The sequence below is a fragment of the Phlebotomus papatasi genome, chromosome 1, assembly GCF_024763615.1.
Source record: "Phlebotomus papatasi isolate M1 chromosome 1, Ppap_2.1, whole genome shotgun sequence".
Taxonomy (NCBI): Eukaryota; Metazoa; Arthropoda; class Insecta; order Diptera; family Psychodidae; genus Phlebotomus; species Phlebotomus papatasi.
Window position 1 is genome coordinate 37,906,433 of NC_077222.1, and position 19,421 is coordinate 37,925,853.

General features: G+C 34.9%; 1 protein-coding gene across 1 annotated transcript in view; it reads right to left on the reverse strand.

Moving 5' to 3' along the window:
• LOC129809606 (uncharacterized) overlaps positions 1-18,598 on the reverse strand; it is a 71,923-nt gene extending 53,325 nt beyond the window's left edge. The window contains exons 1-2 of the mRNA XM_055859599.1: positions 17,959-18,598; positions 17,027-17,881 (exon numbers count right to left, since the gene is read on the reverse strand). Coding sequence (XP_055715574.1) covers positions 17,027-17,881; positions 17,959-18,598 — 1,495 coding nt within the window. The remainder of the gene's footprint in view (positions 1-17,026; positions 17,882-17,958) is intronic.
• Between the last annotated feature and the right edge of the window lie 823 nt (positions 18,599-19,421).

Here is a 19,421-nt window from a genome sequence, read left to right on the forward strand (position 1 = left end):
GGAAGCATTCTTTATACGAGAAAATCCATATGAGATATTTTCTGGGTGGTATTTCAGCACCTTGAATTCATGTCACTGATTCACCAAGAACCTCACACTCCATGGTATCTCCTTCAGCATCTTCCTAGGAATTTTCTCCCATTTATTCTCGTACATGTCTAACGCCCCAAAAATTGCTATATATGAAGAAATAAACGATTTGTGTGTTTGGTGGGAAGTGTTGGGGGAGGAAAAAAAGAAGCAATTTCAATAATTATTATTTCTTTCCTCACACCCCATTTAATTTCTTTCTTTTTTTGCCCACCTTTCGATGTTTCTCTCCATTTCACCAAGACCAAAATTATACAGAGAAAATTATTTGAGTATTAAATTACATGAATTATTAGTAGAGCGTCACAAGAAAAGCGAAGAACAAAAAAGAGGGTGGAATACACGCAAAAGTGTAGTTATCCGAGCCTTGGGTGGCCACAAAATGGGGGGTATTTGAGGATATAAAGAAACATTTGAGTTGTTGAGGAGGAAAATGTATAAGAAAATTCTTCGAATTACAATGGGACTGGAGAGTTATTAATTGAAAGCAAAACCTTTCAATTATACTGAATTACAAATCCCATCGTGATTAGTGTGAGAATTCCAATTATTTCTCAATTTTGAACTTCAATAATTCTCGGATTTTATTGTTTAAACTCCAAAAAGCGTAATGATCTTCAAAACGTTTAAGAACCTTTAATTTTATTTGTGAGTATGTTTGTGTTGAGTTAGGATAAGTGTACTAAATTTTGATCAGCTTGCAATTTCGTCCACTTATTTTGTTCTTCCAAATTCCATGAATTTGCACATTCTAGAGATTATATAATGCAAAAAAAGCAAAACATGTCGCTTCGACGAACGAGATGATATGAAAAAGACTGTAAGAATTCCGGAAGGGCAAGAAAATATGAGAATCGAGGTGTTCGAAATATTACTCAAGGCTATGTCTATATTTTTATTTATTTTAAAATTTATAAAGAATGATTTTAGGGAAAACAAAGACGATAAACTATCTAAAACAAGGTTCCAAACAACACTTTTGTGAAAGAAGTGGCAAAAAAATCAATTAATTTGTATTAAAATAAAAATATTATATTTCAAACTTAAGACTTTGGCGCTTGCACGCAACTATGCCGAAATTTGGTACACTAAATGCAAACAAACCTTACTTATGTAAGAAAACAAGAAAAGGATAATTCAAAAATATCTTTCAGATGGTGAACAGGGAGACGAAGGAAAATAAACTCATTTAAGAATTGCCTAATTTTACAGGAGAATTTCAGCAGTTTCATGCCTGTGTTGTATCTAATGAACATTTTTATGGCCTCTACACATTGGGAGCAATTTTTGTCAAAAATTGCTTTTTTGAAGGAAATTCCCTGCAGCGTTGTAGTGGGAAACGTCAAATTTCTGTCAAAAACGCAATTTTTGACGAAAATTGCTCCCAATGTGTAGACACCTTTAGTCAGTAAAATATTTAATTTTTGTTTTAAATAGGGGTTATTTAATTTTTTTTTTAATTAATCGCTTCATGCCGAGATATTTTATTTACAATGTAATGATTACAATGTCATATCTCGCGTTATAAAACCCTCTTATGGCCTCTACATACTATAGAGAAATTTATGTCCATATTGAAGCAAATTCCCTACGCTTGTGTAGGAAAAACTCTTCAATATGAACATAAATTTCTCTAGTGTGTAGAGGCCATTAAGTTCATCGTAATTCGCCCAGAAGCGTCTCTCCGCAATGTAGAAATACCAGAAACTGTGCTATCTGACAATTTTCCGGGAAACTATTTTCTCTTTAATCAATTTAGTGAAAAATTAACTGAATTTCTATATTTTGCATTGCAATATAAACTATAGTGTAAATGAATAATAAAATTTGTTAGCAACGTGTGCAAGAAAATTTTGATATGGTTAGTACAGTTGCTGATAAGCTATCATATCGTGACGGATCATTTTCGGAATTTGAGATGATCCAAAACTCAAATACACAGGGTAAGTGTGCCAAATTTCGGCATAGTTGCATGCAAACGCCAAAGTCTCAAGTTTAAAATGTAATATCTTTAATATAAATTGATTTTTTTCATTCCTTCTACTTAAGGAGTGTTGCTTAGAACCTTGTAGAAAGTTTATCGTCTTTATTTACTTTAAAATCATTCTTAATACATTTTAAAATGAATAAAAATGTAGACACAGCTTTGGTGCCCTATTTCGGCCATCTTCATTCTCATAGTTCCTTGCCCTTCGGGAATTTTTCCAATGTCTTTTCACGTCATCTCGTTTGTCGAAGCCACATTTTTTGTTATTCTTATGCATTGTATAATCCCTAGAGTATGTAAAATCTAGAAATTCATGGAAATTTGAGGAACAAAAAAGGTGGCCGGAATTGCAAGGTGGCCGGAATTTGGCACACTTGCCCTATATCCTGTGAATATGAGGCTAATGAAAGATGTTTCATTGAACGGCAGCATCATAATAGATGGAACTATGAAATAATCATCGTTAATCGTCATATTAGCTGTGAATATTATTCCATTAGATTGGCTAAATCTATCGGAGCATATCGTAAAATTACGGTGCATTAATTTTAATTAATTTGCAATCAATATTATGTGGAAATAGTTGGTCAGTATAGTGCTTTATCCATCATCAGATGCATTTCATTTGATTAAATTTCTTGTTAACATCTATTTGACTTTGGGACACAAGGAGTTTTCCTTGAGGGATTTAAACTGAGATATCAAAGAACAGTTTAGTAGATAAGAGTGTCTGATATATGAGAAATAATCGCAAATTGGAAGTTGACAAGAAATCACGTTGACACCTAGCAATACTATGAATACCTTTCAGCTTGAAAATGATTATGGGGCCTAGGGGGACAAATGGGCGTCATATTCTCTGGGAGGTAGCCCCTTAGAGGAAACTGAGTCACTTGGGAAATTGGAAATTTGCTTAATAAACCATGTGACGGTAGATCACATAGAAGCAGATGTAGTCAATCAATTGATTGCAATTGGTCAAAGTTCTTCATTCTATCCTCATGATGTCTCCAATTTCACCTGGACATTTACTATGCAGTGACTCAGATGCAGAGATTGCAATCTCTTTATGTATATAGCCATAGCAAAATGTGATTCATGTAAAAGGCATAAGCTTCATTTAATTGAGATTGCAATTTCCTCTCTTTTCTTCCTCGCTGGATGTGTACTTGTCCACAATTGCACGTACATTAGAAAAGTTTCACAGAAATAATTGCAAATGTTCTCCCATGCAAAGTCAATATTACAATCGTCATTTTAAATTAATTAAAAGTAAATTAAAAAAGGTTAGAAAAACACTCTACATAAAATTTTCATTTGTTTTAAATTATTGACAAGCTTTATAGTACAATGGTTTTGTAAAATATTACTGAATTTTAACGGAGCTTTAACAGTGGAGAAAAATATTTTCAATGCCCAAAGCTTTTTCCTATGAAGTTGACATTTATGCAAAATAATGAATAAAAAGCTATCAATGCAATTTTTGAACATAAATTGACATTTTTCCCATCATTGTATTTTTTTTTCCATGAATTTCAGTTCTTTGTTCAAAATGACACATTAACACTGCCTGATTTAACCCAAATGAGTTAACCCATTGTAAATCATTATAAATATTTAAATTAGGTGTAAATAAATGATAAGAAAAATTTACTATTTAAGTTTTTGAACTTAAACAGTATTAGTAATAAGAGGACATCGAAAAATACCGGAAACATTTTTACGAAATCGTTTTAGAAACAGTCAAAGTCTAGTTTGTATGGGAATTTGGGGCAAACTGTGACAAAATGAATATTTAATTTTTCTAAAAGTGTTCGAAATTGGAAAAGATAACTTTATCAATCTTAACGATAAGGCTTCTTAAATACAATACCAAATACTTATTTTTTACATTGTGTGTTCTACTGGTTGGTCATTTTTTTTTAAGCATTTTTGGGGGAAAATTTCTCTAGAAAATCCTGAAATGCTCAAAATTATTATTCTGAACATTATGTCGATTATGTTCATTTCATTATCTATACGAATTTCCACTCTTTGTCGCCAGATATCACTACTTTTAGCCAATATAATGCCTTAATTAAGGGCATGATTTGTATTTATTAAGGACTTATTTTACGTACTTGCAACAAGATCTCATTTAAAATCATGACCTATAGGGGAGACTGGGGCAAAATTTGTCAAAACGAAAATTTCTATATTTACTATTTTCTAAAATAAAAGAGACTGAGGCTTGAAATTTTTATCATAGATAGCCTTCATGAACCTTCTTAAACTTGCAAAGTTTCAAGGGATTCGAGAAAGGATTATGTAAAATAATGAATTTTTGAGCCCTATTTTTGGAATAATTGGCTTACAGAAAATATCAATACTGGATTGGCTTAATATAAGCACATTTCCCATTAAGACAGAAAAAATTATCTTCGACAAAGTTGTAGAGGAATAAATTTCCTCTAAAAATATGTCTATTTGATATTATATTATTAAAAATATGTCTATTTGTGCAAGAGTAAAACGTCACAAATTATCCGAAGACTGACAAAATTTGCCCCAGCAATTTTGAGAATCTCCACAAAATCGACTTTTAGAAAATGATTCGAAAATCACATTTCTTTCGAGATAGAGAAAAATAGTCTTCTGCAATGTTTTAGAGCAGTAAATTTAAAACGTTTAAGTTTTCTCAGAGCTCGTGAAAGAATTAAATATGCGTTTTGACAAGTTTTGCCCCAGTTTCCCCTAACTTTAGTAATATCTCAACTTGTGTTACCCGAGGGATACAGGATTTAAAAATATATTCCAGGGCTGATTTGTTTGACCGAATACTTTAAAATTTTGCACGTTTCAGGAGGTTTAAGATGGCTATCAATATGGTAACAAATTTATAATTTTTTAAACGGTTTACTGGCAAGATGTTTATAGATATGGCTTAATTGATGCAATATCGTATAAGAAGACATTTTTGGGTAAATGCTGATTTTGTATTAACGGCAATGAATTGAGAAATTATTTTAAGTAATTGATCTTTATTTGAACGTTCCAAGCCTTTTGAAATCTGGATTAAACCATTAGCTTGAATACCGATTCATTCTCTTTCATATGAGATAATATCAAATTTTAAAACTTTAGAAAATCTTCGACTGACAAGTTTGGTCCCAGGCTACCCTATACTATAATTTAACGTATATTAAATATTAATTTATAGTGTCTGCTGCTTTACATTTGATATTAATACTGATATATCAAAAGTGAGCTTTGATTTGACCTATTTCTCTCATCATTAATTAATTAGTGACTTTATTGACGGGGTATCATCCAGTGGGTTTTCCGTAGTCTATAATTATTCTAATGCGCTGAAACTCCTCCATATATATAAAAGAGAAACTCCTATCTAATGAAAATTCTTATTTGAAATTACTTTAGTTCTAAGATTATAATCTGTAGATTTAATTTTCTATACTTTTTTTAAATTTATCCTTACATATTTTGAAATAGAGAGGGTGGAGTTTTAAATCCCTTCAAGGTAAAATTTCAAATAGAGTTGTTTTCGAAAAACTTTTAGGCACTGAAATTTTTATTAGAATTTTAATGATTTCAAATTTGCTATAATATCTAAATTGAATAATTAGTAGAACTTTCAGTTCTTATTAGTATTGATTTTCTATGAAATGAGAATTCAAAATTTTGAAAGTGACTCCATTTTTCCAATTATCATTTGCATTAAGTATGCTAAATAAAAATACTTTTTTGTTAAATATATACAAATTTGTGAGAAATATGCATTTGACATGAAATTATTCCATGAAACTGCTTACTGAAGCATTTAAGTTATACAATTCATAGGATAATGGTAATGAGCAAAACTAAATATAGCTGTACGATTTTTTGAACAAGTGAAATAATTTACTGCATTAAAATAACTGCCTTTACTTGAATATTTTTGTATTGAGGAAAATATAGATACCGGACATGCCGAAATAATTTCAAATCGATTTGAGGCAAATTTCACAATAACATTTTAATAAAATAAAATAAATTGCATTGTCAGAAAAAAGTGATTTTTTACATGAAATAATTTTGAATAATTGAATATTTAGGTCAGCTAAGTTTTAGTATGTACAAAATTTATAGAGGAAACTGGGGCACCACCGAATATGGGATAGCACCAACCACTGATTCTTATTTCTAAACTGCTGAGACTATGACAAATATTACTTCAATGGACAAGCATCCCTATAGTATACAGTAGACTCTCTCTCAATCGGGAATATGGGGCAAAATGTCATCCGGTTTAGCGATAGAATTGAACGTCAAAGCCTTTGTAAATTCCACAAAAAGCGCTCAATTATAAAGAATCACGATAAAATAGGAAGAACTACAGCGAATTTGGGCGAATTAGCTTCATAATTACAGTAGAGTCTTCTAAATTCGAACGCTCGGGGGGTATTTTTGACATTTCTCACCTCCCAAATTCGAACGATTTTTTCAAAACTAACGAAATTTGTGTGAGATTAAATTGTACATTGAATCAAATTCCCGTACTTTCTCGCAAGTCTTAGTGGTAACATACTTCCTTTTCTTTTTATACGATCATAATGTATGTAAACTTTCAGGAAGAAGCACATAAATATGATTTTCATTCATATAGAATGCAAACTTTCTAACATAACCTCACAATTGACATTTTGAATCCAAACGGCGTTCGAATTTGAGAGATTCAGATTTGAGAGACTCTACTGTAAACGTGAAAATTGTCAACAAAATTTGTCGCCCGATTGAAAAAGAGCCGATTGAGTGAGAGTCTACTGTATATGAATTCATACAGTTTTCGTCCTATCTACACAGAAAAAAAAATTTTTGTAAAAATGTTTGTAAATGTTTGTGAATTCGTATTGGGGAGTTACGAAATGCTCGTGAATGGTATAACCCACAAACAAGTTCGTAAAAGTTTGTACTTTTTTCACAAACATTGTTCGTAACATGATCATTTGATGAACAATATTTTGTACTTTTACAAACATTTGTTCGTAAATGTTCGTAAACACACAAAAAATGTTCGTAAAATTTTGTCATTTGTTCGTAAATGTTCGTAAAATGTTTGACAGGAAAACAAACATTTACGAACAAATGACAAAATTTTACGATCATTTACGAACAAATGTTTGTAAAAGTACAAAAAATGGTCGTCAAATGATCATGTTACGAACAATGTTTGTGAAAAAAGTGCAAACTTTTACGAACATATTTGTGGGCTGTATGATTCACGAGCATTTCGTAACTCCCCCATAGGAATTCACAAACATTTATGAACAATTTTACGAAATATTTTTTTCTGTGTAGTCTAGTATCCAATTAAAAAATCGTAGTGTTCGGTGGTGCCCCAGCTTCCCTCTCTTGTCAAATTAGTGGTGTAGCTTTCTATAAAGACCCAAAACACCTTAAATTTCTTCTGGAAATACATTATTATTTTTAAATTTCTGTATCTTAAAAATTGCGGGACAACAGTTTCGTGAATCTAGTCACGTAAAGTAGTTTTATAACAGAACAGGTAAAAGTTGTAAAGCGTCCCATCTTTTCCACATTAATTATTTTAATTGGGTTATTTTAATAGATTAACTGGAAGGGATGTATAGGGGCTTCGTTGGAATGATCATCAGTCACCTCTGTGGCTGTGAGATCCCTGCCTCAACTATCCCACCCGGTACAAGCAACTGAATGTTTCGAAAAGAGCATTTTCACACGTAAAAAATCGTAATAAAATGCATCGCATTTCCCCAAAAATTCGTAAACACTAAAAGTATCTATATAGTGAAGTATCTATAGTGCGAGGAGATGTTCCTTGGCGGTCTACAATAAACTTAGCAGTTTAATTAAAATTTTTAAAGTTTCTGCATTTTTTATGGTATGTAGGAATGCAATATAATTTCGTGAGCAAATAGATCTCTCTGAGTCTTTAGAAGCATTAGAAATAAACCATTAACGATGAGCATATGAGGTGAAATTTTGCTGTGTTGTGAAAGAGTTACAAAAGCACTAAAGCAAACCCCTTTTGAAAGAAGTTTCAAGCTCTCACGTGAGCTCCTTTGTACTTTCACAGTAGTCATTTATACCTTGGAAGTGGGTGAGGTAAGGAGTATGAGTGGTATTTATTTCATTTCTTCCTCACCACTTTCTCATGGAATTTTCCCTCCGTCTCATACCACTCTTGCAGTTCTGTAATAGTTTTATGTCGCCAGACATCAATCATTCTGTACATTATTTGTTTGTTTAACTTCCATTCGACTTGTGTGCTCTGTGTGAAATGCTGTCACAGTACTTTTCATTATTGTGCAATTGTATGTGCATAAAATTAATATAACCATGCTGGATGCTCAACAGAAAATATCCCATGAATTTTTACATTAATTTTTAATTGCACTTTTCTGTGCAGAGTTTGTTCAGCAAAAGGGCTGAATGTTTATGAGTTTAATATTGCATACGGAGTTCTGCATCAATATGGAGAAATTCACAGTGAATCAACTGCATTCTTCACAAATTTTATTTTGATTTATAAAATCTAGTAAAATTGCAGGTGAATTATTTGAACATAGATCTAAACGTAGGGGAATGTAGGCATTTTCGCACAGAGTGAACCTTCAAAAAATGTGATTTTTTTTCTCGTATGCAAAGAGCTGACTTACCATTTCCTATCTCGTCTCATGAGCTTAATAATTATCTATCTTATGGCTAAAAAATGACGAACTAGCTTTTTGTAAACAAAGAGACAATTTGCGTTGTTTGAAGGCACACTCTGTGCGAACCACGCCAACATTCCCCTAATAGGAAACAGAGGGGTAGTTTTCCTTTGCTTAGCTAAGTTCCATGAATATTCAGTCAGTTGAGTATTTACATACATTTGAGACAATTATCAAATATTAATTGTCTAAAATATATATAATCCAATATAATACATGCGTGATGTGACCCCACTATCTCCTATTACTGTAAGCAGAAATGAGAAATGGTGCAGTGCGATAACAGTTCATAAGGATGAAAATGATGCTGGTAGGCTACATGAATGCTGTAGGTATTTTCTCCAATTCATATAGGAGCAATGGGGTAGCTTCATTTTTATCAAATGTTTATATTCACTCAATGGGTCAAGTGGTAGAGCACTCGTTCTATGATGCAAGTGTCCCGGGTTCGAATCCCCTTTTGGCCACCAGGAATTTTTCTAGCGTTAAAGGTGTTCGAATTACATCCAGTGAGCTTCACTGCACTTGATTTCACGGGGCATGGGATTGACAACCCAATCCCTGTATTAGAAAAAAATAATAATGGACGTCCCGAACTCCCCTTGTGGGAAGGCCTAGTTCCTCTATGGAGCGTTGTGCCACCATTATTATTATATTATTGTTATTATTATATTTAAGCTTAATAAATCTGATACGTTTCTCTACAGTATTGGTTACTTGAAAATATGCAGCGCATTTCCTATGTATTATCGAGGGTAGAACGGGGTTATATATAGAATAAGAGTATTATGATAAGCAGTAAATTTTACCTTACTTATCAAAGCAAATAGAACTAAATCAGCATTCTGAAACACTATTTTTCTTGTCCAAAAGAATGAACATACTTAGATTTATGATTTCCATTCTTAAAAAAATATCTAAAATGGTATATTTTTGATTTATATACTTTTTCTTTAATATTTAAAATAATAAAGAATAGAAGATTGATCCAGCGGGAACATTTAAAATAAATTCTAATATCAAAATACTAAAAACGCTTCTTCACAATTCAAAGTTTGAATCTAAAAAACGTAACTGAAATACGTGTAGGGGCCACCAGGGGTGCAATTCTGAGTTGCCTCTAGTCCTGATAAGTACCTCTAGTCTCAATATTAGCTAAGTAAGATAAGAGCACCATTAATTTTACAATTTAATTTAAAATTCTTTAATTTTACAATTTAATTTTTTATCTAACATTAGTATTGAACTCAGTAGCGACATCACTAAATTATTTAAAAATTTTAAGTCGCTACTTATCCCTCGAAGTCCGGTATAAAGTTAAATTTTAAATTTTACATAACGGTGTTTAGGGGATGTTGTTAATGTCATATATCAAGAATTGTTAACTATGTATCCTACGAATGTTTGGCATATACAACCTGTGAAGGAGTTTTCCACCGTTTTCGCTCCGGAGGTTGGTCATCAACGCTAAGACGGCGGTGGCCGCATAAACGCAAAACATATAATTACTTGAAAAGGACTCGAGTGTAAGCACAATAAATAAAATAAAATAAATAAATTGGCCCGTCTTCTTATAAGGGATAAGCTGATTCGGACCGTCAACTTATCACCGTATTGTTACTACAAAATAAAATAATTTTACAAAGAGAGAGCAGTTATATAATTCACTTTTTTTAATTATTAATTTCTGTAAATAGTAAGAACTCAAATGAACAGAAATAGTTTAAACTGATCACTAATATACCTACTAGGGCGTTTCAACTAGGAAAAAATTTTTTTGGCACTATTCTCACGGTGCTGTATTTGATGAGACAAGAAAGTTTTTCTTCTACGACCATATGATCAGACGCTGTTTAGAGGTGGCTGAACGACCCTCTCTGTAGTGTAAAATCTGGTAAAATCAGAAATTTGTTCTACAGAGAGGGTCGTTCAGCCACCTCTAAACAGCGTCTGATCATATGGTCGTAGAAGAAAAACTTTCTTGTCTCATCAAATACAGCACCGAGAGAATAGTTCCAAAAAACTTTTTTTTCTAGTTGAAACGCCCTAATACCTACCTTCGCATATACCTACCAAATTTCAAATAGTGTTTTGAAAATTTCATTTTCAACGAAATATCGAGTATTTCTAAGCATGCATCAGTTTGTGCTCATGCCTATTATGTACATTTTTAGGAAAACTATTTAGAAAAACTATAAGAATATTATTTCAATAATTTCAATACATCAAATACGAATCTGATAAAGATAATTAAATATGAAGAAATGATTTTAATAATCTTAAAATAAAATACCTAAATATTAATTTTTCTCTTAAAAATTATAGGGGAAAGTGCCCATGATTTATACGGTCCCAAGCTTCATAATGACTAATTTTTTCGTATGTATTGGAATAAATGTGAATATATTTTAAAAACAAGACACTTTCCCCTGGTTTTTAAAATAAGGGTGCAATGGGTCACATTTATTGAAAAACATAGGAAAAATTTAGGCATTATGAAGCTTGGAACTGTGCAAAGCATGGGCACTTTCCCCTATAACTTTTATTGAAGTAAGAGCTACTAGAAATACTTCAGAATAGCATTTTTGTTTAAGAGAAATCCTATATAATTTACTTAATATAATTAGGATCTGAACCAATTTTTGGCATTTTTATATAAACTAGACCTCTAGTATTCCGTTTATCTATTATCTGTACATTTGAATATTTGTTAATTAAGTAAATTAATAGGAATAGGTATAATTGCAATCATTTGCTGTACAGGTGGCATTCACAAACGATGATAAATCGAAGTTTATTGAGTTAAACAGTTATATTTTCTTAAAAAGTCTGTGGATTATATATGACCAAACAAGTTACAGCAGTAAAGTCATTTGCTTAAGCCTTAGGTCTGAAACCCACATAATAATCCGAGCTGCACTGTCGATATTTCCTTCTTCTTACCTTACCGGATTCAGGGTGATTTTTCAACTAGTCGCTTAAAAGGAATTTTCAGTGGGACTTGGTTATTTATACTATCTTATTTTGTTGAGTTTGTGTAAAATGCTAAAGTGTCTCATTTATCACATGATAAAAAGCACATTAGATACTTGCAAACCAAATTGAGATTGTCGTCGGAGGCTGCCAATGGATCGAAAATATTTGTTAGGATTTTACAAGATGAAAAACCCAACGGGGATGAGGGCAAAAAAAGTAATCAGTCTCTAATCCCGAGATAGAAAGACGATTTTATCATCAAAGCTATAATCAATTTTCCAGCTAAAGACATCCAAATATTTTCTCGAAGTTTCCCTTAAGGAAATAGCGTTGGAGGTAGAGCTCAAATTTGAGAAAATTAATGATATTGGAATAGGTCATTGGGGAATGAAATTCAAGAGAAAAAGGCGTTATAAAAACAAGTGGATGAATATAGTAATTCTTTGAGAAATGGACAACTTCGCGCACTGCTTACAGCCCACGCACTATCATCATCTCGTTTGGTGTACTGTCCGTAATATTGAGTTTGAAAACTGTCCATCTCTCTAGACATTGCTATATGTATATCAATAAAAATTCCCTGCGCTCTATTTTTGGTATACGTGTATTCAAGCACACGAGATTAAATCACCTCTTTGGCCAATGAATCAAAAATGCTGACTTTTCCCGGTTGCAGACTGCTGTTAATATTTTAGCATTCAACATCAATTATGCATGATGACACAACGAAACACGAGTAGTTTGTGCAATTTTGATGAAACATCCACAAATTCTATATTGAATTCCGTTAAAATTTAAACACTTTCTGCTTTGATGAACTTTCACTATTTTGAACTACAATAGAGTCCTCAAGAAGCCAAATAGCTATTTTAAATACTCGAAAAGCTGTCTCTGGAGTAAGTTTAGGGAACAATTCCAGTGACATAACACTTGAGAAAATCTCACGTGCATCAATCTTATGGTTCTTTGACGGATGCTCGGAAATAGTATTTTAAAAGGTCATGTCAAATAAATTTGTGTGTTTATATTATAAGAAGTATTTCTGGCTCCTGTAAAATGAGAGCAAAATTATTCGAGGAAAGGTTCTTATTTTTATATATCAGTCTTACATATATCTTAAATACATGTGAAATTCCGAGTTTTATAAATTTAGTTCTAAACTTTTTGAACATTTATCAGTCTCCTATAGGGATGTTTTCACATCGTTTTTATGAAATTCTTTAGATTTTTACAAAAACTTTATTATTTTGTCTTTTTTTTTTTATAATTGACATAAAACAAATCAGTAGTTTTTAGTATAACTCATTAATAAAATTTATGGCAATCGTATATAACTTTTGAAGATTTTATAAAGAAAATTTATTTCCCAAACCATTTAAATCCATTTAAAATTACTTGTCATAAGAACTAGTTTAAAAATCTTGGACATATTGAAAATTTAATGGAAGTTTGAAATAAATTCAATACATAACAGAAGTCTTTGAATTTTAAAAAGTTAAAATAGTCGATATTCAATCTCATAAAAAACTATTTGATATCAAAGTATTAAATTATTACTCTGACAAAATAATAACTTATTTCCATGAGGAACATAAAATAGTTTTAAAAGTACAATAAATTGATATATTAAAATATTGAACTTTTTTGCGTCGAAATATAATAAAATAACTTCAATCAAAACTTAATGACGAATTCATTCAAATTAAAATTTATTTTTCCGGCTTAGAGATATTTTTGAAAAAAATTAAAACAAATATTTTTTCAGCATAATAAAATATAATATATTTAATTCAATCTCTTATGCATATGAAAGTACCACATTTTGGTCCATTGATCATAATTCATTTTACAAGACGAAATTAGTGTAAAAGGGACAGATAATCCTAACCGGCTTATGTAGGTGAGATTCTTAACGTGAGCTAACTCGGAGTGCATGCAAATTCGATTTAGAGCTGAAGTTGGGAGACGCCATTCAGTTATCTTGAATAAAATTCGTGAAATTATACAAATTTTGTATTTAAACCAAAATATCAAGGATTTGGATGAACTGACAGAAAAGTGATATATGGGTGAAATGTAGACCAGAATGTTCTCTATAATTTTCCCATAGAACATGATCTCATCGATTACTCAGAAGCCAAGATAAGCGAGGTTTTTTGTTTCTTAACTCGTTTTTTCATCCAGAGTTCCCCAAGTAATCATTTGTTGAACTTCAACTATATCAAAGAATTGTTGTATTTTGTTGGACTTTCCATTTAAAACCCTATTTTAAGTGTCTTGGTGGAGTAGAGGCAGTCAAATTGGCATCTGAGTGATTTCAAAGCGTTATTATGGGAAAAATCAATTTTTTCACACTTAAACGGCAAAATCGGAGTGATAGCGTGGTCTGAGTGGAAAATGATGTATGGACGAAATGTAGAGACAAATGTGCTCTACAATTATGTTGAAGTAATCATCAAAATCGGTTCAGCGACAGTCGAGATAATTGAGGTTATGTGATATTGAAATTGGTTTTTCGACTGTGGCGCCCCTGGTGTTGGTCCCACGAAGTTCAAATATTCTAGAAAGTTGTAGCATTTGGTGAGATCTTTCGTTTAAGCCCTCATTCATCAAAATCGGTCACATAAAACCGGAGATATGATTTTTTGAATTTCGTGAACTTTGACCCCTCATATCTCCGGTTCTGTTTTAACCACAGCGCGCATACGCACCATTTTGGAAACGTCCTAGACTGGACTACAACATACTAAAATTTCATTAACTTGCACAATGCCGTTTTTGAGAAAAATGTCTTTGAATTTCGATGAATTTTGACGCTATCACAGCGCCACCTGTGGTGACTTTTTGAACTTCCATCTGAAAGTGCTCATCGAGACGAAACCAAAAAGGTAAAATTTATGTCGCTATGTTAATTAGAACCGGAGATAGAGGCCGGTCAATGTTCGAACTTTGACCCCTTATAGCTCGGGTCAGGGGTTATGGATCGACTTAAGGTTTTTTTTGTTTGATAGGTATAATCAACGGCTACAACATACTAAAATTTCAGCCCGATTGCATAAGGAATTTTTGAGTTATTTAACTTTAAAGATTTAAAAATTTTCTTTTTAATAATAGCGCCCTTAGCGGTGGTTTTATGAACTTGCGATGTTAGAAGGGGAAGTGGCATTTCATGAGAGCTTTCCAAAAAGCCCTCATTTTTTAAATTCTGACAATTAGAACCGGAGTTATGGCCATTTTAAGAAATTTTTTTTGGACCCTTATAGCTCGGGTCAGGGGGGTCGGGGGACCTTAAGTTTGGTAGTGATGGAAAGCTCTAAGGCCCAGCTATAACATACTAAAATTTGAGCCCGCTCGATGCCATAGGGGCGGAGCTATTGAGAAAACAAAAAAAGGGGGGTCTTCAAAATGGCGGAAGGAGGGGTGGGGGGTGGGGGGTCAATGCACCATGTTGCAATTTTCATACGATATTTAACCTTTGCCGAAAACCGCAAGTCGATATCTTTTTTAGTTTAGGAGCTATTAAGCTCCAAAGAGCGGCCGGACGGCCGGCCGGCCGGCCGGGAACGTAACTTAGCCCCCCATATATTCGTGATCAGGAAGTGGCGAAACACATTTTGGCCAAGTTTGAGCGCGATCGGACGACATGAAATTTTGTTAGGATTATAGTAGGTGAGATTGTTAAGAATCTCACCTAATATGTATATCGAAAATGGATTTTTCTTGTACAAAATTATCTCATTCATTCATTCATTTTCAACCGCTTATCCCTATTGGGGTCGCGGGCCCATGACATCCAATCTAGCAGCCCACGCCTGTCGGTCCTCCGCCACTTCAGGAAGATGTTCGGGTTCGATCCCGAGGCGTTCCAAGGCAAGATTCTGAATTTGATTCAGCCACCTTGTCCTAGGTCTGCCTCGAGGCCGAGGTCTCCTCACAATGGCTTGCATAGCTTTTCTGGGGAATCTTTCTTCATTCATGCGTTGAACATGTCCATATCATCGAAGTTGTGATCTCTCAACCCGAAGAAGCAGCTCCTCGACTCTTAGTTCCTCACGCACGGCCACATTCCTCACTCGATCTCTACGAGTGATTCCCTTTACCGCTCGAAGGTACCTCATCTCGGCAGCTTGTACTCGCGATCTTACCCTTTCGGTCATTACCCAAATCTCATGACCATAGGTGAGAATAGGAATGAACACAGCTTTGAAAACCGATAATTTAGCCGATCGACTAAGCTCGACCTTCCTCAACACGCTTCTGCCAAGCTCCCTCATTACTGCAGAAGCCTGACCGATTCGCGACGAGAGTTCTGCCTCCATCCTACCATCACTCGTGAATAACACCCCGAGATACTTGAACTTCTCCACCTGTGTCAATGAGTCTCCACTAACATGTAGAGTGCATTTCACAGATTGTCGGGAAATCACCATTACCTCCGACTTTTTGTCGTTCACCTTCATACCTGTTTCGGCACAAACATTTACAAATCGGTCAAGTGTGCGCTGAAGCTCTTCTTCGGAAGATCCAAAAAGAACCAAATCATCTGCATAGAGGAGATGGCTCACCCTGAAATCCCCAATACGAATCGCATTCCGCCCCCGACTGCGTTCCATAATCTTGTCCATGTATATTATGAACAACAATGGTGATAGAACACACCCTTGACGCAGTCCAACACTCACTTGAAAACCTTCCGATTTGGATCCGTTTACACGAACACAGCTACTACAGTCTCTGTACAATGACTGAATGGCTCCTACCAATTATTCATCCAGTCCGTACTCGTGCAGTACATCCCAAAGTTGTTCTCTCGGTACTCGGTCATATGCTTTTTCCAAATCTATGAAACAAGCATAGAGTGGAATTGCATACTCCCAAGCCTTTTCGACAATCATCCTCAGGGTAAAAAGCTGATCCGTGGTGCTTCTACCAGGTCTGAAACCGCATTGTTCCTCACCCAGTCTGGGTTCGACTATTTCTCGGCATCTTCTCTCAAGGATTTTGGCATACACTTTGCCGGGCAAACTCAGAAGGGAAATTCCCCTATAATTGGAGCAATCTTTCTTGTTTCCCTTCTTGAATATGGGTACAATGACCCCAACTTGCCAGTCCTTTGGTGCTCTCCCACTTTGCCAAGCCACCTTAAAGACACGCGTGAGCCAATTGACACCCGCTATACCCATGAGTTTTAGCATTTCGGGACGTATTTCGTCAATTCCTGCAGCTTTTCCATCCTTCAATTTACTAATCGCATACAGGACTTCACTCTCTGAAGGACTACTTTCCTCCCTGCCTTTACTCCTGGGTACGTCATCATCAGTGCCTTGCTGAGGATTGAGCAATTCTGAGAAGTACTCTTTCCAGCGATTTAAAACCTCTTCCTCTTTGGTCAGAAGATTCCCTTCCTTGGATGTTACTCCTTGGATGGAATTGCTCTTCTTCCCTCGGAGTCTTCGGACTGTTTGCCAGAAAGTTTTGTTTGCCGACCTATAGTCAAGCTCCAGCTTTTCACCGAACTTTTTCCACGCCTCCTCTCTAGCGGCTTTAACTACGAGCTTTGCAGCCTTTCGCGCCTCAACATAACGATCACGAGAATCAGAATCCTTACATTGTATGTACAACTTGTAAGCCTTCTTTTTCTCTCCAACGGCTTCTTTTACTCCCGGTGTTCCCCACCAAGATGACCGTTTCACGTTGTTCGTCACATTAATGCGCTTAACGCCACAAGCTTCTGTAGCCGAGGCCAAAATGGCTGTTTGGAAGCAGGCCCATTCAGCCTCTATGTCAGAAGGAGACTGTGGAATTTGTTCAAACCTTTCCTGTATGCCCTTCACAAATTTTTCCTCAACGTCTTTCTTCTTGAGACTCTCCCACCTAATGCATTTAAGCACTTTGCTCTTACCCTTAGGTAGAGCGGGAGGATCTTCGTTGAGGTTAATTTTTGCAAAGAGCAGGTGGTGATCAGTTGACAGTTCAGCACTGTTAAAAACTCGAACGTCTTGGACAATTCTTCTATCAACACCGGGTACCAGGACAAAGTCAATTATTGACTTAAGTCCTCGTTTTGTGTCTTCCCAGGTGTATTTATGAATCTCCTGTGCTGGAAAAAGGTATTCATGATCGAATAACCTTTGATTGCGCAGAAATCCAGCAACATTTTACCGTTCGGGTTCTCACTCTTATCCCCGTTCTTCCCAATCACACCCCTCCATGTCTCAGAGTCAACACCAACATGGGCATTGAAATCCCCAAACAACACAACTGAATCCGCTTCAGAAGATGCCTTATTCAGGACTTCCTCCACTTCATCTAGGAAAGCTGGGTACTCTGACGATGCGTTCGGTGCGTACACCTGCAACACCGCCAGGGAAGATCTCTCAAGTTTGATCTTGATACCCATCACTCTTCCACTGTGTGTCCAGACATCACAAACCCTGTCTGACAGCCGAGGGCTTGTGAGTATCCCCACACCCGCCTGTGCAGACATTTCCGGTGCCACTCCGGACAGGAAAAGTTGCCACCCTTCCTCAAGATCCACAGTTCCACTACCTCTTTGCTTAGTAGACGAAACACCAATTATATCTAATTGGAATCTTTTTGCTTCGCTCTTAAGCTCCTGGTGCTTCCCTGTGAGTGAAAAGATATTCCATGTAGCCATTCTGAAGTGCCGTTGTCGTCGTGGTAGGCTTGTCAAACCTGATGTCACTCCAGAGCCTCTTCCGTTACTCTGGTGCCCTCCGACCCCGGGACCAGCGGTTGAAGCAACAGCTTGTCCATTGTCTCGCGTAGGTCGTTTCCGGTGCAATCCGTCCGACATCCGAGGCTCTTTGTTGTGTTTTTTTGCTGACAGGTTACTGTGACAACAGGGTGCAAACCTGATGCACAGGCCTCCTTACCCAGGAGACACGGGTTTTGGGGTGGTCCGCGGTTTAGTATTCACTAAGGACTTCTCGTAGACGCAAAGATGCCGATACGTGCCTATAGCTATTTCCAAACAAACTATAGCCAGTTCTAAAACCAACTACAGCCATTCCCTATCCGCCACCTGGGACGCGCCCGATGGGTACCCCAACCACACGGGCAAAATTATCTCAAAAATACAAATTTTATTTTTTATAAAAAATATTGATTCAAGTACCAGTTTAACGACTTTAATATTTACTTTCTTGACTTAAGATGAATAAACTCTGAGTAATCGTGACTACCGAAAAGTAACGTTTTTCAATGAAGATTTCCAAAAGCGATTGAATTTTGAAAATTTCTAATTGAAAATTTACGAAAATGTATTTAAACTGTTGCACTTTTATATGCTTAAGAGCTTGAATTAAAAAATATTATGTTGAAAAAAAAGGAAAAATATGCTGTTTTCTTAGTTTGTGGCCCAAGTAACTCCTTAAGATTGTGCTTCGAAGTCCATAGTTCCAACATCTGAAATTGTCTGTTGCGCTAAAATATCTTGGAAAAGATATTCCAAGAGCTTCCAAAATTAAAGATATTATTACAAAAGTTTATAGGTGCCTTTTGAAAATTTCCGGATTTCTTTTAGAGGTTTTGCAGGAGTTATTTTAGAAACCATCTAGGTTCTTGATTTTAGAAACAGAATACTTTGTATTAAAGATTTTTGGATTAACATTAGAAAT